The sequence below is a fragment of the Trachurus trachurus genome, assembly GCF_905171665.1.
Source record: "Trachurus trachurus genome assembly, chromosome: 19".
In the NCBI taxonomy this organism is placed as follows: domain Eukaryota; kingdom Metazoa; phylum Chordata; class Actinopteri; order Carangiformes; family Carangidae; genus Trachurus; species Trachurus trachurus.
The window spans coordinates 11,031,681-11,057,983 of record NC_139913.1 but is presented as its reverse complement, the minus strand read 5'-3'; the positions used below and the strand labels follow the sequence as shown (position 1 = coordinate 11,057,983).

The 26,303-nt window shown below is 45.1% G+C and overlaps 2 protein-coding genes across 2 annotated transcripts in view; both read left to right on the top strand.

Annotated features, from left to right (window-relative positions):
- Positions 1 to 2,144, top strand: part of cox10 (cytochrome c oxidase assembly factor heme A:farnesyltransferase COX10) — a 39,758-nt gene extending 37,614 nt beyond the window's left edge. The window contains exon 7 of the mRNA XM_083993736.1: positions 1,013 to 2,144. Coding sequence (XP_083849862.1) covers positions 1,013 to 1,452 — 440 coding nt within the window. The 3' untranslated portion in view covers positions 1,453 to 2,144. The remainder of the gene's footprint in view (positions 1 to 1,012) is intronic.
- A 3,430-nt stretch (positions 2,145 to 5,574) lies between these two features.
- Positions 5,575 to 25,558, top strand: hs3st3b1b (heparan sulfate (glucosamine) 3-O-sulfotransferase 3B1b). The gene is made up of 2 exons (XM_083994104.1): positions 5,575 to 6,447; positions 22,391 to 25,558. Exons 1-2 carry the CDS (start codon positions 5,864 to 5,866, stop codon positions 23,007 to 23,009), a joined length of 1,203 nt encoding a protein of 400 aa, XP_083850230.1. The 5' UTR covers positions 5,575 to 5,863; the 3' UTR covers positions 23,010 to 25,558.
- Positions 25,559 to 26,303: the final 745 nt, after the last annotated feature.

Below are 26,303 nucleotides of genomic sequence, written 5' to 3'. Positions count from 1 at the left end.
CTGTGCAGGCTGAATGCACTTACTGTGAGCGGCTGTGGACAAAAGCATGGAGCCCAATGAATGTGATGTTAAGTTAGTGGGGAGACGGACTGAGTGAGTGTGTGTGTGTGTGGAGGTTGGGGGGGATTCATCCAGCTTGTTTGGTGAGACACGTTAAATGATCTGTTATGGTAACTGTGCGAGATGTGTGTCATTGTGTATCCCTGAGGGGTGCTCACACAAGTTGGTGTTTATGCTGCAGATAGTTAGTGGCTCTTTCTCCATCAGGTTTAATGAATTTACTGGCTTTTCCATTCAATTGCTGTTTATTTTAAGAGGACCACTGACTCCATGGCAACTCATCCCGCTCCAGCGTTGCCCTTATATGCACCTAACATAACATTTTCAATGGGTAGCAGGAGCAGAGGTGGTTCTGTTTGGTTGTTAGACACTCATATTATTCATATCCAGATTATCTCACACTGAAAAAAAACAAAACTTTGCAAAGTGTTTGTTTTTAGGCACTTGTATCCATAAATATTCTAATAACTGGCAGCTGAGTGTGAATTAAAGGGATAGTTCAACATTTTGGCAAAGTGGCCCATTGCCATAATCCTTATAGTTTCGTTACCTTTAATTGTCGGTGCAAGCAATTTTTAGAATGGCGGAGCAGAGCCGTGAGCTGCTCAGAGCTACGTTACTATCTCATAGTGTGGTGAATGTGCAGGTCACAACTTGTCCACGAAAGCGTTTTGGAGTTGTTGGATTGTGTATTTGATGAGTTTGATGAGGGAAACCAAGAAATCCCATGAGCCTCTGCTCCGCCGTTCTAACAATAGCTTGCACCGACAATTAAAGGTAACGAACCTACTCCTAAGGCTATAGGGAGTATGGCAATGGGCCAGTTTTCCAAAATGTTGAACTATCCCTTTAAAGAAGCGTTGCATTAGTCCGTCAGATTCTGCAGGCTGCATCATTAATCCTCCCCCCTCCTTCTTTTTTTATCTCTCCCTTCATCCGTCTCCCTCCCCAGGTGCTTTGTTGCTGGGCGGTTTCCTGTACAGCTGGCAGTTCCCCCACTTCAACGCCCTCAGCTGGAACTTGAGGGAGGACTACTCCCGCGGCGGCTACCGCATGATGTCCGTCACCCACCCGGCCATGTGCCGGCGGGTGGCCCTGCGCCACAGCCTGGGTCTGATCGGCCTGTCCACCCTGGCGCCGGCGCTGGACGTCACCACCTGGACCTTCCCCGTCATCTCCCTCCCCATCAACCTGTACATCAGCTACCTGGCCTTCCGCTTCCACCGCAAGGGCGACCGCAACAGCGCCCGCAAGCTGTTCTTCTGCAGCCTGTGGCACCTGCCCATGCTGCTGCTGCTGGCGCTCACCTGCAAGAAGCCTCGCAGGGAGCCGCCGCCGCCCGATGCCGCTCCGTCCCCGGCGCCATCTTTGCCCCTCACGCTGCAGAGCTAACTAAGCGTCACTGACACCTCTAAAAAGACTCGCTCTGCGTCCCCACGACCCCTGCCCATCATGCTCGGTGGGGGCCGGGCTGACGGACACCTGTGTGTTTAATTCAAGCCAGCGGTTTCTCACCGAGCTGGAAAACGATTCGGATCAAAGGCGGCTGAAACACGCTGAATTGTTACATCAGGTTGTAATCATTTCACTGTGTGTGTGCTGTACATATTCTGTATTTATTGACACAGGGGCAGCCCCCCCTCCCGCCGGCTGCCCCTCCCCATGTCGTACGCCACTTGATGTTCAATGATGTTGTACAGTGTAAATTGCTGCTGTGGATCCACACAGCAGCTCTATGACCCTAATGCATTGTATAAATGCAAACAAGAAGACATTGTGTAGTCAAAAGATTTATATTTGATTATCAATAAGAGAAAATATGAACATAGGACAAATATAAAGTCATTCTGAAGCAGCTACAACAGATTATTGTCAATTGTTTGACTTTTACTTGATCCCTGCTACTTGACAGTTAATGAACCTCATTGTTTTTTTGTTTTTTTTTTGCGACTGAGCAAACGCACTGATGGGCCTTCGCTCATTTACATAATGCGTTATGTCAAGAACGGTTCGCCCGCACCACAACAGAGGGAACAGCCGAGCCCTGTGAGAGACACAAGGGTAAAACGCTCTCTACCAATAAACACACCGTGATTGTAATTCTGTCTTGTGTGTCATCATTTATCCATTCACCGTTTCCAATCTAGATATCCATTTCGGGGCGGCCCCCCGAATTGAATGCAGCACTGGAGCGAGCGGCTGTGTACCTGGAAGTAGACGCCTCAAACACACACAGGCCGCTGCCACGTCTCGTTATGCGGCGGTGCTGCCGACTCAGACTGCACCTAATATTTGGATTTAAGTTTCAGTTCTAGCCTTATAGTGGATATGTTCAATTTAAGCACAAATCACCATCTCTCCAATAAGCTCTGTTTAACAGGCCACCTCTGCACCTGTCAGTCAACATGTGCTCCCCTTCCGCCCCTTCACCCCTAGTTTTGGTATTTGGTTACATTTCCATCACTGCACTTGGAGAAACAAGCACCACCCACACCCCACCCTTCCTCTCTCACTGTTATCCTCCTCCATTAAAGTGTGTGTGTGTGTGTATTTGAGAGGGGGGGGCTGAGGGATTTAGCCAAGGCCGGGAAACCTGAAAGAGCTCGGCATCCCTCGTAAAGCGTCTGACCGGATACGGAGTTTCATATCAGAGGAGTGATGGAGCCAGCTGTTACAGTTTGGAGAACAAAAAAACACACACATAGACTTCTACACACAACCTGTGTGGAGATTGAATGTCGTCGCCAACCTCCACGGCCCTGCGTGATGGCCCGTCGAGGTTTACAACATCCGCTCCTGCAGAGGTGCAGGGGTCACCGCTGCTGTCCCGTCTTATTAGGAGTTTGTTTGTGGGTTTGATTTCTACTTCTGCTGCTGTTTGTCGACGGGATGCATTAAACTGAGAATCCCTGCTGTAAATTGTCACTTGATTCACTAAACCACAACACAAAAAGATGTGTGAATTCATATCCGACTGTGAAAAGTCTCACATTTAGCCACAAGAGCTCGTTCAACTTTATTTAAACCAACAAGTGGGAATTTCTGAAGCCCACGTTCACTTAAAAAAATGTTTTACTTCTTGTAATTTAACTTGGATATTTGAGCTGCACTGTGCAGGATGATGAATGTGCACAGTTATTTAATTATTAGACACTTTGTACTTTCGATTTATCACACTGACTCTGGTGAAGGAAGGAGAAAAACTTCACAAAGTCTTTTGTGTTTTTTTTTTAATGTCAAGAGCCAACAATATTTCAGCAGCCCTCTTCTCCCTCTCCTCTCTCCACTGCTGATATCTGCTCATTAAATCGTTCATGTTATTTTGCCCATTCAGAGCGAGCCTGCTGCTCTCATGCCAGAGTCCACAAAGTGAAGAGCGAAATATGCATCTGTAAACAGGAGAGAGTCCCCCAACAGCAATCTGCAGCCGGGCCCCCGGTGCTGGAGCTTCTCTCTACCCGCACGGACAGAGTCGAGTCCCGGCAACAGATCGTGTTCCAGGACCGAGCAGCCGAAACCTCCGGGATGACGGATGACCTCTGGCCTCTCCTCAAAGGTTGGCTGTTGCAAAATAAGAGCCGGAGAGCTGCAGTAATCCTAAAGCAATATTGAACTGAAACTGTACAACCGCCTCAGGGAAACTAGCCCTGCAGTAATAATACACACACTCTCTCAAACACACACACACGATTGCGCGCTTAAAACGACTTTGATGCTGTGGTAAATAATCTATATTTCAGTCTGAAAAACTCGCTGTTCAACCTCGTGAACGCTGCAGCACAACAGGTCCTTCTTCTGCTAGAGAGAGATTTTAGTATTATTTAAAAAAAAATATCGCATGAGGGTTTGGATCAGATAGTGATGAGTCAGGCCGTCACTCTGCGGCTTGAAGTGAAGGAAACGCCCACGTGTTCGTCCACAATTAAAACATCTGTACGCGCCTGTTTTTCATATTTGATCTCATCTGTTGATTCATTTAAAAACCTAAAAACATCGAGGTCTCACTTACAAATCTGTTCTGAGTCATCTCTTCTTTCTTTCTTTCTTTCTTTCTTTCTTTCTTTCTGTCTTTCTGTCTTCTTTACTCAAACGGAGTTGTTTTTGGCTTCTATGGAACTTAATTTAACGACAGTGAAGATAATCTGAGTTGTGGCCAAAACTTCAAAGTTAAAGAGGGTTTGAAGTGCGCGTGCAGGCTTAAGTTTTTCATTCTGTGTCGTCTGAGATATTTTTACAAAATAAAATACCCTCAACCTTTTTTTCCCCCCCTCATATATAGGAAGAAGAATTAATTAAGTAATTAATTAATTAATTAACAGCGTTCTGGTGCGTTCACGTACCTCACCGGTCAAAACAACGAAGCCACAAGAGAGAACGAGTCCACTTCCAGTAAGTCGATTATTTATATTATTTAGCTAATTGAATCTGTATAAATATGTAAATATGTCGTTTCACGATGTTGGAGCACAAGGCAGTTGATTTAAACTGTTGAAACAGAGTTTTCAACTTTACACCGGTTCACACTTTGATTTATTTAATGCTCTAAGTTGCGTTTAGATTCATGTAAAAGTAAATAAAGTTACTGCAGTTTGTAAAGACAGATTCAATTAATACACGTTAATTAAAATAAAGTTTATATAAATAAAAAAAAACATTACTATTATTGTTACTAATACTCTGTTATTATTGTCATACATTTAGGCCTATGTCTATTATTGTTGTAATTATTAGTAATAATTTGTTATTATTTCCCCAGGCATAATTTTAATAGCCAAGTTTTAATAGTTAGAACGTGCTCAAATATTATAATTAATGACGTAATTAAATCAGGAGCAGAGTTATGATTAACTTTGTTTTTCCCTGTTTAACTTTATCATGAATTGAACTGAAGCCTTTGACCTCTCCTCTCCCCGCCTCAAGTGCACGGTCAGTAGCCTAGTAAAAAAAAAAAAAAAATCAAACTTTTAATTTCACAAAGTTTGTTTTAAATCACACCAGACGTATGTTGGTTGTGCCGCTAAGGCCGATGGGAATTTATTTAGGCTAACCCTTTTTTGCTCATCTTCAGAGTGTGTCTGTTAAAGACGTATTTAGAAGTTTATTTTTGTTTATTTAATAACTAAAAGAGCTGAAATGTGTCAAAACGTGAGAATAAACCTGCAGGAAAACCTGAACTGAACTTCAACCACGTGCACGAGGCGTGTGTGACATGAGAAACTTGACTTAATTGGAGTTTCTGCCCAATAAGAAGAAACTTTTCCAAACTCTCAGCAGAGCCCCGCGCGCACACTTAACTCTCCCACGGCTGCTGGTGGTGGGAGGAGGGGGAGAGGTGTGGAGGGGGGGATCCGCCCACTCCTCCCTCTGATTGGCCCGCTCCTATCCACCATCGGCTGCATATTTACCCTCCGCCGCTTCCCATTGGCCGCCGCCGCCGTCACTCCGCCGCTCTCCGCTCTATAAGGACCGGAGCTCCGGCGGCCGCGGTAACGAACCTGAGATGAGCCCGGAGCAGCAGCGCGGTGCGTCTGTCGCAGCCCAACGCTTCTCCACACAACTATGATTCAAAATTCCTCCGTGACTTCTCATTCCTGGATTTATCATTTTCTTCGATTGTATTTAGAATAGAGTTTTTGTTGTTGTTTTAGTTTAGTTTAGTTTTTTTTTAAATTTTATTTGTAAGTTTTATTTATTTGGACTTCTATTCGAGCATGTGCGTAAATTTGCGAGGATTGCCGAGGTGCCACCGGGAGTGACTCAGGCAATATGTGCCGCTGGGAGATGATTCTCACCCGAGAGGCTTATGGAATATAGCCCGGTGTGTCACAGCCTGCATGCCCTCTGGTCCAGCCCCGTGAAGAAGAAACTAATCCTGCTCAGCATCATGTTTTTAGTCTGGGTCTACATGCTCTACTCCTGCGTGGGCTACTGCTCCACTATGCCAAGTTTGGTGGTGGACAGTTACCGGGGCAAGGAGACCGGCTCGGCGGTGGGCAGGAGGACAGAGAGCAGCAGGACGGAGCTGGTGTCCCGGCTGCTGGCCAAGCCGCAGCCGTGGGAGGATATAGAGAGCGACTACGAGGAGCCGTCCATCAGGACCGCCGCGTCCAGAGACCTGCTCGATAACGAGCCGGACACGGACCGAGTCGCGGACGAGTGGGACGGGATGCGGGCAGAGCAGCAGAGAGCCGCGGAGCCCAGCGCCATGTCCAGCTTCTCCAACGGCTCCGGGAGCAAGAAGCTGCCGCAGGCGATCATCATCGGGGTGAAGAAAGGAGGGACCCGGGCTCTGCTGGAGTTCCTGCGGGTTCATCCAGACATCAGGGCCGTGGGAGCGGAGCCGCACTTCTTCGACCGCAACTACGAGAACGGACTGGAGCGGTACAGGTAAGAACCAGTTCACTCAGCTGCGACTGGATGATGTTTGTCCACAGAACTAAATGTGACCCGGGGCAGTTTTCTTTTATTTTAGTGGCTCATTAAATAGATGGATAAAAACCAACAGGGGCAGGCAGCGCTGTGTGACCTGAACACTCATATGAAATCGATCAGTAAACAGTTAAAATATGTATTTTTATATTTCTTTTTCAGTTTAGTCGTAACTAGAGGATTCTGCAGGTTAGACAGAACCGTGCAAGCGGATTCAGTCCTGACTGGTTCGCATGAACACTCAATTTTTTAAGTAAAATAAATAAATAAATAACATTTATTTTATCATTTTATATTTTTTGTATTCATTAAGTTTAGAGTTTATTGCAAACGGATCCAAAAATCCAGCGAGAAGACTTTGGTTGTGACCTGGTTTTGGTCCATTTGCGCCTCAGGCTGTTGGCCAAGACTCATCATGTCTTCTTAATTAAAAGTGATATATAATTTTTCTTTTTTTTTAAGGTTTGATTTCAGGCTGATTTTATCTTGTGTGTAATTAAGAAAACGAAAAAAAAAAAACGCACAGTTGACTCGTGTCCCACTGAGGCTGTTTGGAGCTCAGCTCACACTCGCGCTGGCTGCGTTTCTGCGATGCGCAGTGATCTCTATTGGACACAGAGCAACACTGCAGCTCCGCGCTGCTGATGTGTCCTCTGGGTTTTCACTCAACATAACTTACAATTCAGCTGTTTTCTGTTTTTTATTACCACTATTAATGTTTGTGATAAATTACATTTCATTTATGATGAGCAGGTTCTTTGCTTTAGATTGCTGCTCTTATTAACCTACTTAGTCTGAACCCCCCACTCCTTACCCACCCGTGACCCTGGAGACACTTTCATACTCAACGACAACGCATTTTCACAAATCCGACTGATCCCAGAAAAGTCTTTAAGGATAAATATTACAGAATATTAAAGGCCTGGTGATTCTTTATCTAGAACCTATTAGTGTTTTCCAGAGCTGAGAGCTTTGAAGGCGTTGGGACCATTCTTATGTCAATGTGCTGTTGAGGCCTATAATCGCCTGTGCTGCAGAGAAAAGGGGGGGTGGAAGAGATCTGCAAGACAAAACCCGCAACAAAACCGTTTAACATCTTCAGAGCTGCACAAACTAACATTATCCTTGTCATTTACAACACAAAGTCCTAATTTAACGAGCAGCAGGACCTAATGACTGCAGATCACTGCGCCCACAGTCTGTTAGCTAATACATCGAAAACTTGGCCAAGTTTTTTTATTTTGAAAATCTCCCAGCTGATTTTTTTTCCTGATAATAATAATAACTGATAAAAACTTTTTTTTTTTTTATTATTCCTCCTCTCTTTTTTTGGTTATCCACAAATAACCAGAGAGATTACAGCTAATAGAGTGACAATTTATTTTTTGAACAGTTTTTTGCAAAATGAAAAAAAACAAAAAACAAAAAAGGACTGTTGGCCAAGTGGAAAAATCAAAACAAACTTATTTGATTTTGTGTTTCTGAGTTTCATACCGCTGAGATTCACTCCAGGCCTTCAGCTTTGAGTTTGTACCAGAGCTGTTATTCAACCCGACTTCCAACACCAGTGTTTCCAGCTCCTCAGGACTGGACGTGGGGGTTGAAATTGTGGAAAAGTTGCTGTCTGCGAGTTCTGAGGCCATGAAATGTAATACGTTTTTCAGCCATGTAAAGAAGCCATGACTCAAGGTTTTTCTGTGGAGATAGAATTGAGGCGTTTACAGTGTCACCGTCTGAGGCTTAAAATCCACTTTAGTCACATTTTCTGTCTTAGTGGTGTCAAGAAAAAGACATAAGACAAAATTTTGGAAATATTTTTTTTTATCACATGAAGCTTCAGTGAGATATCTGTGCAAAACTCTATTATCTAAACTTTTTGAGTAACTTTTCTGGAGGAGTTGCTGCTGCTGTAAGAAATGTATGTGTGAGAGAAACAGCTGGTGTAAGCAGACGTCCCTGCAGTGGAGGACAGAGACAGAGAGAGAGAGAGAGAAAAAAGGTTTTAGTGCTTCTTTTTCTCAAGTGAGGATGGACAGTGAAAGGAAATCATACTTCATTCACTGCGGATCCTCCAGAGTTTTTTTTTCTTCCTCTCCTCCCATCAGGAGCAGATAAAGTTGTGGGGAGGCAACGCTGGAATGCACCAGATAGGCAGAAATCGCATGGCATTGAAATTAATTCCGTGGGAATAAGATGGGATTGCCAGCGAGGGTCGTTTTTTTTTTTACGGAGGCGGTAATGGACAGTTATGTGTGCGAGGTTGAGCAACTCACCTCTCTCTTGTTTGTTCGTTTGCACAATCTCCCTGCCATCCAGTATTGTAGCAGGCTTGCACCATCTTCGCCTCTCCCAGTGGACTCACAGTTAGAGCTGGAATTCCACCAAGTACATGGAGCCATAGAGAAAAGACCCAAAGAGAGAGAGAGGGAGAGAGAGAGGTAGAGGGAGAGAGAGAGAGGTTTCAAAATGAATGGAAGTGCTGATAACAAGTCTTATTGTGGATTTCTGATGTACTTTGACAGTTTTCATTTGTGCCAAAGACAAACACATGATTCATGCTTTTGACCGAGGGGTCCTTGTATCAGGAGGTACACATTTCCACTGTGAGGTCATGCATGAACTGGCCCCAAGGAACACACACACACACACACACACACACACACACACACACACACACATACATACATACATAACACACTCGTATAGAAAGAGAGAGTCACAAACAGGAACATTCAGTTCATTATTTCTCAATTTCTATTTGCACCTGTTTGCTGCCGTTATCTGACTCTGATAAGTAGAAAAAAAAGGTGCTTATCTTCAGCACATACATTAATGGCAAATACAAAAGTAAGGAACCAATGCACTGTTTTTAATGGAGCTCAGGGTCATGTGGAGCAACAACCTCAGGCCTGTGGTGCATATATATAAATGTATGTTATATATATTTTAAAGTTACGACCATGCAACTTGTGGCCATAAAAGTAATGTAGCAAACATACAATACAAAATGTTTTATGGAGGGAAAGAGGAAATAAATTGCAGAAAAGACAATGTATAAAAAGGAACAAACCACCAAATATGAAGTTGTAAAAACCCCAAAGAAAACAACAAAATAAATTGTGTCTGAACTTGACAACTTAAAAAAAAAACACAATACCTTTGGCTTTATATAAGCTGGTCAGTCTTAGTCTATATTTAACCATACATCTACAGAGTTTACATTTTATTTACAGTGTTTGCAGCGCTCACGTTGCTGCAGCTACTTCCAGACCCTCCCCCCTCTCCCCCCACACTGCTCCACTTCTTCTTGAACGTTTTTATTTACTCTTAACTCTTGTTGACTGCGGCCCTCATCTCGTCCTGTCAGTCTGTGGTGCACGCCGCTCTCTTCATATTCCATTTAGCCCTATTGGCTATGAAGGGGCTTTGATATATAATTACTGTACTGTGGTTTTGCTGTCGTGTCGCGGGCTCTGGTCTTAGCTCGCCTGTCGGGGCCCGGGCTCTGTCGACGCTGCTGCTGCTGCTGCTGCTGGCTCCTCCCTCCTCGGAGCGGCCTTAAGGATCCAACGAGAAGCTCGGGGGGGGGGGGGGGGGGGGGACGTGGTGACGATGGTACGAGTGTTATGTTGTGTTACGGAGCTGTTGGTGGGTTTTTTAAAGGTTAAATGTTGGTTGGTTGTCTGTTTGGGGGGGGTGAACGGACCCACAAAGCTGCTTATAGCAACACACAACTAAAGGACAAGTTGAGCTCCTACAATAATGATAATAATTCATATTCAGTCAGATTTGAGATGCTTGTGGAAGTCTGTGCTGTTTGAAAGCTTTTATAAAGGTTAGTCCAGCCCCCCCTGCTTCCAAAACACACACTTCCACACACACACACACACACACACACACACACACCCTCCCCTCAGTGGCTGCTCTCGAGCCCCAGCTCCTGGCCTTGTCAGGGGCAGTTCTGGATGGGTGCACGTCCTTTTATCTTATCACCACGGGGGTTGCTCCTATTTCCACGTAGGTGACCCGTCCGCTCTCTGCTGCTGCCGCCACCGACCTCGCCCTCCTTCCTCCCTTCCTCCCTTCCTTCCTTCCTTCCTCTCTCCTCTCAGGCCACCTGGTTCTATACTGGGGCGCCATTTGAAAAGGCATCGGACCGAATGAGGCGTCCGCCGGTGTTACTGGCGTCCTCCACTGTATACGCTTGTGACAGGCTCAGCTGCGAAGTCACAAATAATTTTCATCTCCCCCCGTCACAGAAGAATGACACACTCAGACAGCACAACACAAATGTCGCCATGGTCCGGCTCCTCGGGGACAGTTGGTATTGATCGGTCAGGCCTTATTGGACATAATGTGGAGAGATGGGTTAAGGGCCTCTGGCTGGGGTCAGGCCCACGTCTGCTTGCTGACAGGGTCTGTGTGTTGACCATCTGCAGGGCTACACAAAGCTGCTGGAAGCTACAAGCCCCACTGGGGTTTTAGAGCTGGACACAATAGTGTGACAGGAGAGTTTTTAAAAGCCTGATTTATGTTAATGATTTTTTGTGTGTGTTGTTGTTTAAATCTGCATTGACAGGCTGAAAGTTGAAGCGACTCTTAGTCCTGGAGAGGAGGAGGGCGATGATGTTGAGTTCAGATGATTAGATAGTTTGGCGCTCCGATTGTTTCCTGATTCCTGGAACTCGGCGGCTCCTCGGAGACCGAGCAGCCACGGCCAGCCAACCGTACAGCTGACAGCAGGTTCACATCCTCCCGCTCAAATCCTCAGCTGTAGCGGCCAACATAAAAACACAAGCAGTTTGAAACTGTGCCTCTGTGTTGGCTAAACTTTCCCCTCCGCCCTCCCCCCCCTCAAAAAAAAAAAAAACACATCATCCTCAAAATCCCTTTCCCCTATGAACCTCTCCTCTCTCCATTCTCCAGCTGTGCACTCGCTGGTGTGTAAGAATAGTGTCACATGTCACGCTTGGTTCGTCCAGTCCTGGGCGGGGCTCGCTGCAGGCCTCGCTGACCACGAGAGAAGCCTTTGGTCAGCGTAGAGAGGACGGAGGAGGCCCTCTCTCTGTGTCTCTCTCTGTGTCTCCCTCTCCCTGCTGCCTAAGCTGGCATGGCCCATCTGAGAATAGAGAGGAACCGGGGGGTGGAGGAACAGTGAAAAGGCGGCTTTCATCCCCAAATTACCACCGGTTAATTGTGAAAGAGGAGACCTGTGAATAGGGGAGTGGCTGCGTAGCACTGTGCTGCACTGTGGCGGCCTGCCTTCACCTCCTCCCCTACTCCCCAACCCCCCACTCTCCCCCCTCTCTTACTCCTCCTGACGGTGTCCAGTTGAACACTCACCCAAAAGAAGACGAAGACAATATGGCTGCCACAGACAGGAACCTCCCGCTGGAGCCCGGGGATAAAAAGCCAACAGAGCTCGACAGGAACTCGCTGTCAAAGATTCACACAAACAGAAACACACGGTCACGCGCGTTCATTTCAGAAAGTTAGTCTTTTTACCCCCCCAACCCCTCCCCCCGAAGACGAAGCTGTCACAGCTCCACGTCGTCTACAATGAAATACTTATGGAGGAGTCTGATGGAGCGAGTTGTGTACAAACAATCCCTCTGTGCAACGTGTGAATGAGATCCTTTTTTTTCTCTTTTTTTTTTAACAAGGTGATAATTTGGATGTTGTAACGCGCGTCAGAACAAAACCAGACATCCTCCTCGCCTCCAGAGTTAACGGTCATTCATTCATCGCTGCTAAATAAACACTCCACAACACATTAAAGAGGTTCCCCTGGAGGCGGCGGGGGAAAACAAAACACTCAAATTATAGTTTTGCTAATCGTCGCAGGGGAAACCGGCTCTCGAAAAAAGAGAAGGAAAGGAGATGCTGCAGAGGAGGAGGAGGAGACGGTGGGAGTGAAGAGGAGAAAGTGAAGTGATGATGGTGAACCTGTAAAGCTTTTCCCAGGTATTAAGTCCCAGGGGCAGCCATTAGGGTGCTGGAGAGTGAGAGTGCCTCTGGGAGAGAGGAGGACACACACTTGAGCACACACACATGCACACACACACTGAGGTCTCCTGAGGTTTCCATTAGCCTGGCAGTAAAAGAGCAGAGCTCATTAGAAGCCCTGAGTTGTCTCCCTGCACCGCGGCTGCTCGACACTAGTCACTCTCTCCATTTAGATGCTGCTCTCTCATAAGAAGCTGTAAGAACACTTCAACTCCCAGACAACCTGGCCAAACTCAATTCAACTCCAATTATTTTCCACCCAGTTGTAGTTTTTTTTTTCTTTCTTTCACTCTCTTGTTTAACTGATTGGAGTCTGCAGGCTCTTCTGGAGACTGCAGCACAGTGTGGAGGCTGAGGAACTACAATCAAACTGCTACAGCAGCACAATATCAAACAGCCTGGTAACAAACTTCACTGAGCCGTGGTGTAGAAAAAGTTGGGGTTCTGGGTCCAGGGAGATGTGAGGTTTTCACTGTTTTGTCTATTTTCTTACTGTGGAATATGGAAAAAACGATGTGGCACACACATTTATACATATATGGTTTTTAACTGCGCGTATAATTAGATCCCGGTCAAAATTTTATTCAAAATAAATAAAGATTTTCGACTTGAAATAAGAAATATGGAGGATTTGTGGAGTTTTGGTGCAGTCGTGAGCTCTGGATGTGAACCAAGAAGGAAAAAAAAGTGGATATCTTGTGAAATAGAAAAAAAAAACTGTTGAAAAGATTTATGAAAACAAACATCCTCTGAAGTCCTCTGGCTGAGGGCTGACATGTAGCATACTCTGGCTTTTCTCAAATATCTTTTTTTTCAGGAATATATATATTTTTTTCTTTCCTATTATTTATATATATATATATATATATATATATATATATATATATATATATATATATATATATATATATATATATATTTTTTTTTTTTTTTTTCGGGGGGTGGCCTGTTCTCCATTTTCTGTCGACTTCCTTCACAAAATAGCTCTGTCTTTCTGGCACCGAGTCGCAGCAGATCTCCTTTCACTTCTCACTGATAGAGATACAGCGAGATGGGGTGAAAACATTTGTCATCGCCCGCCGCAAAAAAACCCAAAAAAAACGGGGCCCCGAGACCAAACTCAGAGCTCCGGTGTCGACTGCTGGCAGAGCTTCGCAGCAGAAATGGTTAAAAAACTGCGCCTGTTGTTCTTAACAGCAATTATCTTGTCTTCGGGGTGCTCGGAGAGATTGTAGGAGACAACATCCAGGCTGCAATCCAAAGAAAACCCAAGCGCCGCCCCGAGGATCGCTGCTGCTGCTGCTGCTGCTGTTCCCCATCTCTGAATGCAGCAGGTTAATTGTCGCGACTGGGTGTCATCGTTATTCAGTTTAGCTAATCATACGTTAGCTGGCTGAGGCAGGCCTGTCTGCGGGAATTTGCAAACCATTAACCTGCAACAACAACAACAACAGCAGCTGCAGTGTGAGTAATGGCGGTGGTGAGAATGATAGACCCAAACACACAGGAAGATGGTTTTTCTGCTCAAGTGAGTGACACACAGTAGACAGAGAGAGAGAGAGAGAGAGAGGAAATCCCCTCTTTCTCCTCTCACACACACACTTTGTAGTTCACCTGTCTTCAAAAAGGTGTGCAGGCAGTTACGGATGACAGCCGATTCAAACAGGATGCAAAGTAGCTCGCTTGCTCCCCCTGCCTCTCTCTATCTCTTTCTATGTAAGTGTGTGTGTGTGTGTGTGTGGGGGGGGTGTGCGTGACTGTCTGCGTGCGTCTAGGGAGTGGGGGGCGGTGGCATGTATGTTCTTCTCGAGTCTGTTTCATCTTTTATTCATCTTTGCTGTAGCTAGATCAAGGAGTCATGCGCCTCTTGGTGCATGTCAAGTGTCAGGAAATCAGTCAGAATTGCTGATTCTGCCTGCACACCCACACAACAACACCATGAAATGCTCACACACACACACACACACACACAAGTCAAGCCGTCACCTGTAGCCCCCTCATTGTTATTTGTTGTGTGTGTTTTCTTCCCCCCCCTCTATCCTTTTCACAGTTCATGGGTTTATTTGGTCCGAGCTGTCAACCACTCACACCCCGATACTGATGGAGAGCTGGAATGTGTGGCTCCAGCTCCGGGCTAACACCTTCTGCAAACACCCAGAGCAAACACACTGATTAGTGAGGATTACTAGCGCTAAACAAATTCTGGGGTAATATCGCCAAGTGGTGGATTTTCAGTGTGTGTGTGTGTTGGTTTGTTTGGGAGTGAGTATAGCCTCCTCCGATGGCTGTGTGCATGGCGGTGTCCGGTTGACTCATGTCGTATCGCGTGTCAAACAAAGCGGTGAGATTGTTGTGTTAAGTGTTACCGAAAACGATGGGATCTTTCACCTCTTCAAAAGCCACAAAAATGAAGTCGGGTGGGGGGGGGGGCGACATCTTTGAAAGCCTGAAGAGAAGTGAAAAGAAAAGAAAGGAGGAAAAAAAAAAAAAAAAGAAACACTTCTCCAGGCATGCTGTTGCACATTCATGAGAGGAAGGGAGGAGGCGTTCCCTCACTTTCTACCCTCCGCCATCCCTTTCACCAACTCTCCCTCTGTTTTATTTATACCACATGGTGGGCTCCCTCGCTTCACTGCGGGAGTTATTAACACTCGGTATAATTCCAGGCAGTCGTCGATGGCCACAGGCCGATGTGGGTTCCTTCCTGGGCCTCTTGTCTCCGCCGCATTCCTGTTGCTGTTTTTCCAAAAAGGTGCCAAACAAGCAACAGATACACTGAAAACCAGATTGTCCCAGCAGGACAGAGGAGACAGTTACTTATTGAATTGAATGGTTTATTTTTTTGCCCGTCACGCCTCTGCGATGCTGCCCATCACCAGGCGACCGCAATCATAGAAGCAGTTGAATGTCTCGGCCTCGGTTGAGCATTTTCAGGACCTAACAGAGAAGAGAGGGGAGGTGGTGGTGGTGGTGGTGGAGAGGGGGGGGGGGCTGTGGCCAGGAGTAATATGTTGCTGGGGTGTCTGACATGTAGTCCATGACATTATATGTGGTGGTTATTTCTCTATTTATTTATTCTACTTTACTAGTGTCTGATGTTGCTTCCAAAACCCAGACTGGGCATGAGCCCGAAACCAATCTGGAGGCTCTTTTGACCACAAGGCCCGACTCCTCTTTCTCCCCCCGACTCTCTCTCTGTCTGTCTGTCTGTCTCTTCCTCCCTCTTTCACTCACTCATTCTCCTACACACTCTTATTATACACACACACACACACATTACAGGCTGTGATAGATGCCTCCTCTTCTCTCTCTCTGGGTAAAGCATGACTCCCTGATTCCAGGGAAAGATGATGAATGGACGGGTTGCGTCGGTCGGGGTGGTGATGTGGTGGGGGGGCGGGGGGGGGGTTAACTGTTTTGTTTACGGGGAGGGTCAGTACATTCCCAGGCTGCTCTGACATAGTGCAAACGTCTTGATGGAGTTAAGGGTCTGGGATTGCCGCATTTGTCAAGCGGACCGGAGTTCGGGTGTCAAAGTGTCACGGAGGGAAGACGCAGAGGCTTCCACCAGTTCGGCCGTTCCACCCAGTCCATGGAGCTCTGGAGAGGCTTAAAATGGTTTATACTCTGACCCTTTGTCCATTTTCCTTAGACTTCCTTCCTTCCTCTTGATAACGATCTTATGTTATATTGTGTGCTTTTATTTTTGACCCTTTACATCAAGCAGGGGCTGCTCACAATCCTGTGTCAGCATCTGCTGTGACCGGTTGATTAGAGAAAAGTTTGTGCCGCACTTCTTCTTTCCTATTCGGTCTATCAGCACACAAACCCATGATTCTATTCATATCTCAACACCCAGACATGGGAACCATCAGTCAAGGCCGCCGTATGTATCTCATCCTAAAAAAAATCAAGCTTTTACATTTGAGTTTGTTCATCTCTTTAGAGAAAGAGGATCTACAGCGATTGGGTCCCTTCTAATCCCCAGCTGTACATAGTATCGGTGCGGGTGAAGATCATCAGATATGCACCAGAAATCCAATACAGGTATCAGAGATATGGCTGCACTGATCAGCAGCCGCTCATCTGATCGGAGCCAAATTCTGTCTCTCTGTCCTGGCTCTGCATTATTCACAAGGACGCTCAGTCATACGGTGCTGTCAAAAACACTAAATTTAGATGGTGACACTGACCTGGGAACTGTGGCAAACAAAGGCTGCAGGATCTTTAACAAAAAGGAAAGAAAAGAATCCTTAATAGGGACCGGCCAAGAAGTTAAGCAGCATGCCATGTCACGGCACATGTGAAACAGAGATGTAGTAGATGTGTTCATACTGACAACGACAGGGAGGATTCGGCTCTCCTCTCTCTATCTGTATGATATGCAGCGTCCCATCCGGGGCCTCTCCATCCAGGTTCTGAGTGTGTGATACTAGGACACCCTGCATTATTAATCCTTTTAGCAGACAGATGATTCTGAGGGGCTTCCACTCAGCCACCTTCCTGAGTTTCCAGTGACACCATTATTCAGTGAAGCCTGTTAATTTGAAACCTCAGGCATGGGAGGTGCACTGACAGTTGACTCTGATCGGGGCTGATGAGGCTGCGGCATCACTTAGGGCTCATCATGCGGTCAAAGTTTCTTGGAATTAGGTTTCAAGCGCGGGGTGTGAAAGATATAGACCCACTCGTGCAGATGTGGAATGCAATGCGCAAAAAGCGGAGAGATATACGATGCAGATGCGCGCGGAAACCTTTCAGCGTGCGCTCCTGGAAGATCTCACTTGTAAGGAGGGATCTCTGGCTCTTCTCAGCCAGGAAATGAACTGTCAAAAAGCTCTAAGTGGCCACATACTAACACCTGGACTCTGCTCCAAGTGCTTGAAAAAGAGAGACCAGATGAAGCTTCTGTGTAGCTGCAGCCGGAGCGCCTCTCCACTTTTGCTCTCTGCACGTCGAAGAGTGGCCCGGGCCCCGGACTAGCGCCATAAACCATCTTCTTTATTCTTTTTAATTTACAGCCAAAGCCATGCTCTGTGGTTAAATATAATGTCAGCCTCCAGGCACAGTGGAGTATATTTCAAAATGTCTGGCTTCTGTATGTGCTTAAATGCTACTTTGAAAACATTCAGAGAGCCAGAAGAAGCGGCATTCCCCTCCTCCCTTTAGTAGTAGCCTTACCGTGTGTGTGTGTTTGTGATTGTCTTGCATGTCTGTGACATAAATATGTTGGATTTCAAAGCATGTGGTCTTGTCCCACTGTGAGCTGAGGACTTTCAAACACTGCTTTATTTAACAGTGACTCATCCATGGATTTATGCGGTGACTCGCCCAGATCTTGCGTGCGTTGTGTGCCATCCCTGTCAAAATAATAGTATCACATCTCACGCGTTATTGTATATACCTAGTATAGCAGTGGTTCCCAACCTTTTTTGGCTTGTGACCCCATTTTGACATCACAAATTTCTAGCAAGCCTATGACTATGTGCAGTCACGTGATTGCGGCCGTCAATCAAGATGCACCAGCTCATATATTTTCATATGCTGCATTTTATTTAAACTCAATTTATATTTGAGAAAGTGAAAGTATAGAATATAGTTGTTTAGGATTGTGTGTGGTGTTTTTAATCACAATTTTAAAAAGAATAATAATTTAAAAAATCAATTACTAGACATTTCAGGCGACCCCATTTGAATTCCAGGCGACCCCATGTGGGGTCCCGACCCCAAGGTTGAAAAACACTGTAGTATTAGTATATAATGTGTGCATTTTGTTTGAATTTGCACATCACACTCAAACGTTTGAAGGAACAAAATCCAGGACGCGTTCAACAGCTCCGAACGAACAAGTGGCGCTCGAGATCCTTATCACTCGGCATGGAATAAAGATGCTTCTTTGTACCTCCCCCCCTCAAAAAAATGCTTCCGCGTCCAACACGTCGGTTCATGTGAAGGGCGACGGCTAAGAGGCCCTTGGGAAAGAAAGGCAGTCTTTCTTCGCTCATTTGCTCCCTCTCCTCATTTCCACTTGTGAAGTGTCACTTTGCCATCGGACCTTGAGGCCTGATTGCCGGGAGGGGTCAGGGGAACTTTTTTTTTTGGGGTGCAGGCAGGCAGGGGATCAATGGGAAAGAGAAGAGGGTGAGGAGGTGGAGTGGAGACAGAAATGGAGACACTCAGGATTTCAGCGAGGAGAATTGAGTTGTTGATAACAAATGTCTGCAGGCTTTCCCACAAGGGCCGATTTGTTTGATTTTCTCCCCTTAGGTTTATCCAGACAGGTTAATTCATCCTCTACTTAGAGCTACTTAGTGTCTGTTGTTGTTTCAGGTGGCGTTACCTCCCGTGGGTGAGATAACACTCGCTCCAGCCGTAGAAACCAGACATGTGTCGCTTTAAAAGCCCATGAGGGTGAAGTGACGCCCTCCCACTTCGATGGTGGATATGAACTGCCCTCTGATTTGTCTATATTCAAATAAACAAATCCTAATTTGGGATTCAAATGCTTTCAACTCGCAGACATGTGAGACAATTGCAAACCTTTTGTATCAAATAGAAAAATCGACAGACGCTCGCCAAATAGCTTTTTTTTTTCTCCTCACCCTTTTGTCTATGAGCGAACCAGTCATTTTGTCAGGGATGCTGTGACAGGGACGGCTCGGTGGCAGCCCGTTATCATCGAATCAAACGTGACAGGAGGGGAGGCAGAGGCATCAGACAGAAATAACCCTGTTCCTGCCTGCCATTTATCTCCAGCAGGATGAGGGCTCTTTAAAACACAGGCCAAAGGGCCACTCCGCCGGCCCCCGTTTGATGCTGTCATGTGACAAGGGCTTCTGCTTTGTGTCTTATCGCTGTTTTTGGCATGTCTTTCAACTTGGAAATATTCTCAATGGACAAAAGGTGCAGGGAGTCAGTGAAAGGGGGGTGGAGAAAAAAAGTCGACACATGCATAATGTGAAAGTTGGAGCGAGCCAGGAAGGACTTCATATTTCATACCCAGGTCAGGTCAGTTATTTACAGTTTTTAGTGTCACTTCCTCACAATAGAAGTCAGCGGAGTCCTGGGTATCTCCGGGGGGACAGGGTGATGTTTGCAGGGGCAATTTTTGGCACACGTTCTCCTCAAGAGCCCTCCAAAAGGCTTCTCTCACTTGAGGCTGAGAGGGGAAGGAGAAGTGGTTCACTCAGCCCCTCGATAAGCAGCCCACTCCCCCCCCATCCTCCTCCACCACCCACCACCCCCATCCCCGCCCTTCTGCCCTGACCACTGCCCTGCTCACCCCTCTGCTCAGGGACAATGGCTCACTTTCAAAGAAAAGCAGGAAAAAAGAGGAGCGCCGTGTCACAGAATTGCCTGTTTGCTGACGGAATCTTTACAAGCAGCACCTCATAAATCAAAAAAGAGCATAATAGGCATTGTTTCTCCAAGAGCTACTTGTCCCACTAAAACTCCCCTCCTCTCCTCTCTTTTCTCTCTTCCTGCCTTTTTTTTTTTAAAACCTCTTTAGCCAAAAGAGGAGGCAAAGTCAGAGGTGGACAATTTTTATTAGAGGTCGGGCCTCCTCTTGTGGATTTGGCGCTTTTTTTTAAAAAGGGGTTTCCTCACCACTTTCCTTCTTTCTCCCTCGCTGTCCAACCATCCCCTTGTTTTATGCTCCTGCGACCCCCAACACATGATTTTTTTTTTAAAGAAGGATTCCCTGAGCTTGGGATCAGCATAATCTATCACTATGCACATTGTAACTCAGGCCTCCCTCCCTATCTCCATGCTCCATTGTCATGTTGAAATCGGATTAGATGGGAAGCCATTTGCCTCTCCTGTGTTGGCTCCGGACTCTTTGTGTATGTTAGCATAGGGAATGACAAAAAAGCTTGCAGGCAGTATCGCCATTGTGCATCGAGTAAAATGACAAATGGCGAGCAGTTTAAGTCGAGCGTGTGTTTGGTTTATATTCCTTGAAGACATTCAAGAGCTGCTGTATAAACAGTTTTAAATTATGGCAGAGAATTTTTTTATATGTGCGTGTGCACATAATGTGCTGTTTGCATTTATATCTCCAGAAATGAGTTAGCTGGCGGAAAAGATCTGTCATGCTCCTGCATAAAACCACAAGCTGTATCTGTTTTGATTTTAAAAAGGCTATTAATGAGGTTTTGGAAACAGCCTTTCTTTGCCTACGTCTACTCCATTCAAGCCACTGATGTGTCAGCAATCAAGAAGATATTATCATAATTAGATCACTGGCACTGCATTAGGATTACACAAATCTGCCAACACCATTTCCATAAGGCATTTTATTGGTTACCTGATGTTGGGCATCTGCCCCCACCCCCCCTCACCATCCCTCTCTCTCTCGCACACACAAATATGTGCATTGATGGAGGGCTGCTGTTACATGAATTAGCCATGAGCTAGATGGACATGAACTAGATTCCAGCTTTTAGAGCATATTTCTGAGCAATAGCTTGAAGCTCAGGGGAAGAATGGAGCATTACAGACTCCAGAGTGTACAGAATGTGTTCGACATTGTAGCATGGACGTATTCTACCTTTCTTGGCTTGTAAATACTCTTTGTAGGATTACAGTATCTGAATGGGATCCACTACAATGGCACCGTCTACACAATGGTGTATCAGTGTTCTCGTCTTAACAACAAAGGCGAGGTTCAGGGTATAAGAGTCTGTCTTATCTGTGAGAGTGCGTTCACCCTGATAGACCAGGTTATCTCTCCCCTTCCTTTGTTTTTTCCGCCTTTTTTATTGCTTTAAGCTGATAATGTTCCTGTTTTTGGTCGCCGGAGCTCCACTTGAGATTTTCCGTCTGAACAGTTCTGGCTGTTGAAGGCACCACAACATAATCTTGCGCCCTTCCCATCTTACATCGCATCACACAGTGACAGGATAGTTTTCTTCCTGGTGCACGGGTGCAAATAGAGGGAAAGGTGATCCAGGTCCCAAACCGCTCTTATCGCCTCCACCATAATCTAGATTCTGCGGTCGGCCACCAATTCTGAAACCTAACACTGACAGAGCCAGAGCACATTTTGCTTCAAAAAAATGGTTTGCTCTCAGGTTCTTCTTGATTATATGTCTGCTTGTAACATATCTGCGTAAGGTCCATCAGCCAGCCCTTCACCCAAAACCAAACTGGCTCTTGTCAAGAAACAGATTCCCTTTCTGAAACAAGCCTCCTCATCTTTCAGCGCTGGAGCTCGGTTGGGGGGGGTGGGGCACCGTGGCACAACTCCGCCTGAGTCAGCAAGGCAGACTCAGTGTTTTTTTTTTCTTTTCTTTTCTTTTTCTTTTGCTGTGATGGTATAAAGAGGGAGGCAGATTTTTTGATTAAGCCCTGACCACTCCAGCGGTGAGATTTGTGGAAAGATGAGCTCTCGGGGATCCAATAACAGAATTCACACATGCTGAGAGCTAAGTCACAAAAAAATGCATCGTAAGGTCGACTCGAAATGGTCCACAATGAAAATTATTCAGGGTTAACAGCGGAGGTTAGCTGCAAATAGAATAGGAGGGATTTAGGAGCTTTAGCTGACGTGGGAAAACCAGGTCCTGATCCCTAATATGGTTAAATTCAGGGTTGGTCATGTTAAAAAAATTCCTGTAAATGTTTCCCTGCTTGATTATGTAGTAAATAAGGCTTTTCTGTTTTCTGTCAGAGGTGAGATATCTTATGAGTGAGTGGGTCTGTTGATATTGGAGAGCTGCCTGCACTAATAGCTTTTTGAGCCCTATAATAAGGCTAAACACAGTCAGTGAGTCAGTGATTACAGAACACAGTACACTCCATCAGCTTGATTACATTATGTAAGACCTTGCTCCACCTTACCCTTCTCTTAACCTTTTGTTTCGTGTCCTCTCTCTTTTTTTTTCTCCTTCAGGGAGCTGATGCCTAAGACCCTCGAGGGCCAGATCACCATGGAGAAAACGCCCAGCTACTTTGTGACCAGAGAGGCTCCGGCCCGGATCTCCGCCATGTCCCGGGGCACCAAGCTGATCGTGGTCGTGAGGGACCCCGTCACCAGGGCGATCTCAGACTACACACAGACTCTGTCAAAGAAGCCCGACATTCCCTCTTTCGAGAGCCTCACCTTCAAAAACAGGACTACGGGGCTCATCGACACCTCGTGGAGCGCCATCCAGATCGGCATCTACGCCAAGCACCTGGACAACTGGCTGCAGTACTTCCCCATGGACCAGATCCTGTTTGTGAGCGGCGAGCGGCTGATCAGCGACCCGGCCGGAGAGCTGGGCCGCGTGCAGGACTTCCTGGGCCTCAAGAGGATCATCACAGACAAACACTTTTACTTCAACCAGACCAAGGGTTTCCCGTGCCTCAAGAAGGCCGAGGGCAGCAGCAAGCCCCACTGCCTGGGCAAAACCAAAGGGAGGACCCATCCCAACATTGACCCTGAGGTGGTGCAGAGGCTACGGGACTTCTACCGGCCCTTCAACATGAAGTTCTACCAGATGACAGGACATAACTTTGGTTGGGATTGATGTGAAAATTATGAGAGACATTTTTTTTTCTTTTCGTTAATTTGTTGAGAAGTTATTTTTTTTTCCTCTGTAATTCAATGGCAAGATGTGGAAATATTGCTATATATATGTAAAATGTACAGAAATCTATTTTATAATAATTTATTTTTATTTCTAAGCAATTAATTCACTAAGCTGCCTAACCATATTTGTACATAACATCTGGCCCACATGTTAGTTTTTCTTTTTTTTTTTTTTTTTTAAACATTCCTCATTTTAATTTTGAATTCTCTCCCTCCTCCCTCGTGGTCCTGTAAACTCAGTGGATTTATCGGTGCTTCATTATGCAGATAATCAGCGATAAGTGAAGTGAAGAACTGAGGTGGAACGTGCAGAAGCACCACATTACGGGTACAGAGTGCTCACAGAGAAGTGGAGAACACCTATCCATGTGCATCCTCATGTCTACATGCATCACCACCTTTTACCCTCATCGTCTTTTAAACCCTGTTGTTCTGAGTGTGATTCTTCTAAAAACAGTGTTTCACTAAAACACAGACCTTCCACTTTTTCTTTTTTTTCCCCAACCATGCAATTTTCCTACAATAAGCTGCAGAGCTTGTGTCCCTTTCCACTCAATAACAGGTAGATCAATAGGCCTAATTGATCCTCATTGTGTCACTCATGCTTAAAGTATACAGCTGCCCTTTCATTCTCAGTGCTCCTGCTGCCTGCTCTAATGAATGACCCATCCATCAAATGGTAAATCCTATCCCGGACCACATAGAGGCCCATGTTAACATTATGCTAATTGGGTAAAGGTAACTAGGAGATCGATCGGGTCTCCGCTCTCTTACTCCCCATTAGAAGCAGTGTTGGCTCAGAGCCAGGCTCTTGCCCCATCCACTCAGTTCAAAGGTCACGCAAAGTCTCAATCAAATTTTCCTTGAGCGGCATTTGATTTGTTGTTGCGGAGAGCAGAGCAAGGAACAGCCGTGGGTTCAGGGCCGGGGTATGTGCCTTTTTTTTTTCCACCGTAAGATGGGAAATCTTTGCGTGAGGTAGCGGAGGCATATCTGTCAGAAATCGAGCATAAAGATAGAAGAGATGACAGACAAACAACAACTTGGCTTCACCACACTGAAATAGCACCTTCCTTCAAACAGAAGTCCACCAGGCCCCCGTCTTAGATCCCAGACTATAGAGATCAAAGGAGGAGGAAAAGGTTTTTTTTGTGAAGCACTCTCAGCACAGCAAGAATCGCCTCAGGCAGGGTTTCATTGTCTAACCTCTGTAGTGTCATCAGAAAACCTCATGTGCCATCGTCCATGGCCTATATACTTTATGCCTTATTCATCCTTGTTATCCTCACGTCGCGTCTCTACACAACAGATCTCAACTCTCAACTTGTTGCCAAAAAAGAAAGAAAACCTTTGGGTTGATATCATGTTTCACCCATCACCACTCCACCCCACCTCCCTCCACCTCCTCCCCTGCCATTGCTTCTTGTTTTTGTCTTTCTGCTTGAATTCTTGATATGCAAGAGGGAGAAAATGCGTAGTTATCACTCTTTGATGTGCTGCCCCGTCTCATTGCAGCGGGTGGCCGTGCTATTTTAAAAGGGGCACAGGGAGACGACCATGTTATTCTGTGCTACGCTATGCATGCTCAATGTGGTGGCCATTATGAAAATGCAGGGATAATGGGAAGGGATTATTATTAGCGTCCAGAGGAGGGCTTCATGTGTTTAAGCGAAGCCCAGACTGAATGTACACAACCTACCCTCACATCAAAAAGTCCCTCAAATCAGTTTTTAAGGTCAGATTGTCACTCAGCTTTAGTTGAAGTTAAACTTGATTGTCCTTCTTTCCTTTTTGAAGTTAAGGAAATGTTGTGCCTCTTTAACTCTCCTCTCCAACACAGTTAGCCTGCTTCTGTCATTAAAAACAGATAATGACCTTAATTCAGTTTTCTTTTATTTTCCAGTTGAAACCAGCTGCCTGGTTTAGCCTCAAACCAATGGTAGCAGGGGAGATGGAGGCTTCTTACACTGTATTTTTTATTTTGTAGTGCTTTACTTTCACTCTGCCTGAGCTACATTTCTCCTCGTGAGGATTTTAAGCCTTCATCTCCCCTTCTCTCATTAGTGCAATGTTTGATTATATAAAAGAAAAAGCATTTATGGTGACCTTCTTTGCAAGCTGTTGCATTGTAAAAGAAAAGTCTGACATCTTCCCTGTAACTGATGGAGTACTGCATTTTGAAATATGGTCAAGTTCATGTCATTGAGGGAATATCTGAAAGAAAAAAGAAAAAAAAAAAAAAGGAAAAAAAAAACTTGCACTCATGGGTTTACTCCATGTGGCTGCATTGGTTATGGTTGAGTTTTATTCAACCTGTTTTGAGATCTAAAATGTTTAGAAATGTTTGTCTTACCCACATATAATATGTATTTAGACTAGCAGATCTGTATGTACAAAAATAAAAAAGACATGTAAATCAAGTATTTTGTGGTATGTACATCAAAGGAATTAATTTTACACAGTGCAAAAGCAAAAATGGAACAGATGTTTCTAGATGATTAAATACTGAACATTCATAATATTTCTTTGTATGAAGAAATGAATAAAAAAGTATATATTTTACCAAAACCTTTTTGTGTCTGACTTTTATTTGCTTGATTCTCTTGTGGGGTCTGATATGGCCAATTAAATTACACACTTAAATGTAAGCATTTCTTCATGAATGCCATTACAGGGTATAAACTTGTCATGAAAGGCATTACTGTAGGCTACTTTTATTGAGTTAGGATAAATAAATAAAGGGGTTTGATTAGGCTAAATACATTTTGTAGACTTCTTTCTACTCCTTTTTGCACATGTACCTAAATGGACACATTTTGTGCAGGAGGTTTTTTCTTTTCTTTTCTTTTCTTTTCTGTCATTGATAGCCTATCTTTTCAACTACTGGTTTATCTCTTTACATTTTCAAAATAAAATGATCAAACAATCACAAACTTTTTAGTGATCCTCAGTTTTGAGACACCTGTCAGCTGCCACATCTCTTCCTTTGCAACTTCAACTTCAACTGTCTTTTGTCTTATTTCTTTTCTTTTTGTTACATAAATTTATTCACACAAGTTGACACATATGAAAGAAAAGACGAGACATAAATACATAAATGAATGAATAAATAAACAATTGTTCTGAAAGAAATAGTTCCTATCAAACCAGTTCATTCAGGACACTATTTAGTGTGACACACATGGCTTGTTGACTTTTTCAAGTTTCAACGTATTTATAACCGTAAGGGATG

Coding starts and splice junctions, on each gene's coding strand:
- hs3st3b1b (XM_083994104.1), top strand. CDS start 5,864: ATGGAATATAGCCCGGTGTGTCACAGCCTGCATGCCCTCTGGTCCAGC. Junction 6,448..22,390: donor AACGGACTGGAGCGGTACAG/GTAAGAACCAGT, acceptor TTTCTCCTTCAG/GGAGCTGATGCCTAAGACCC.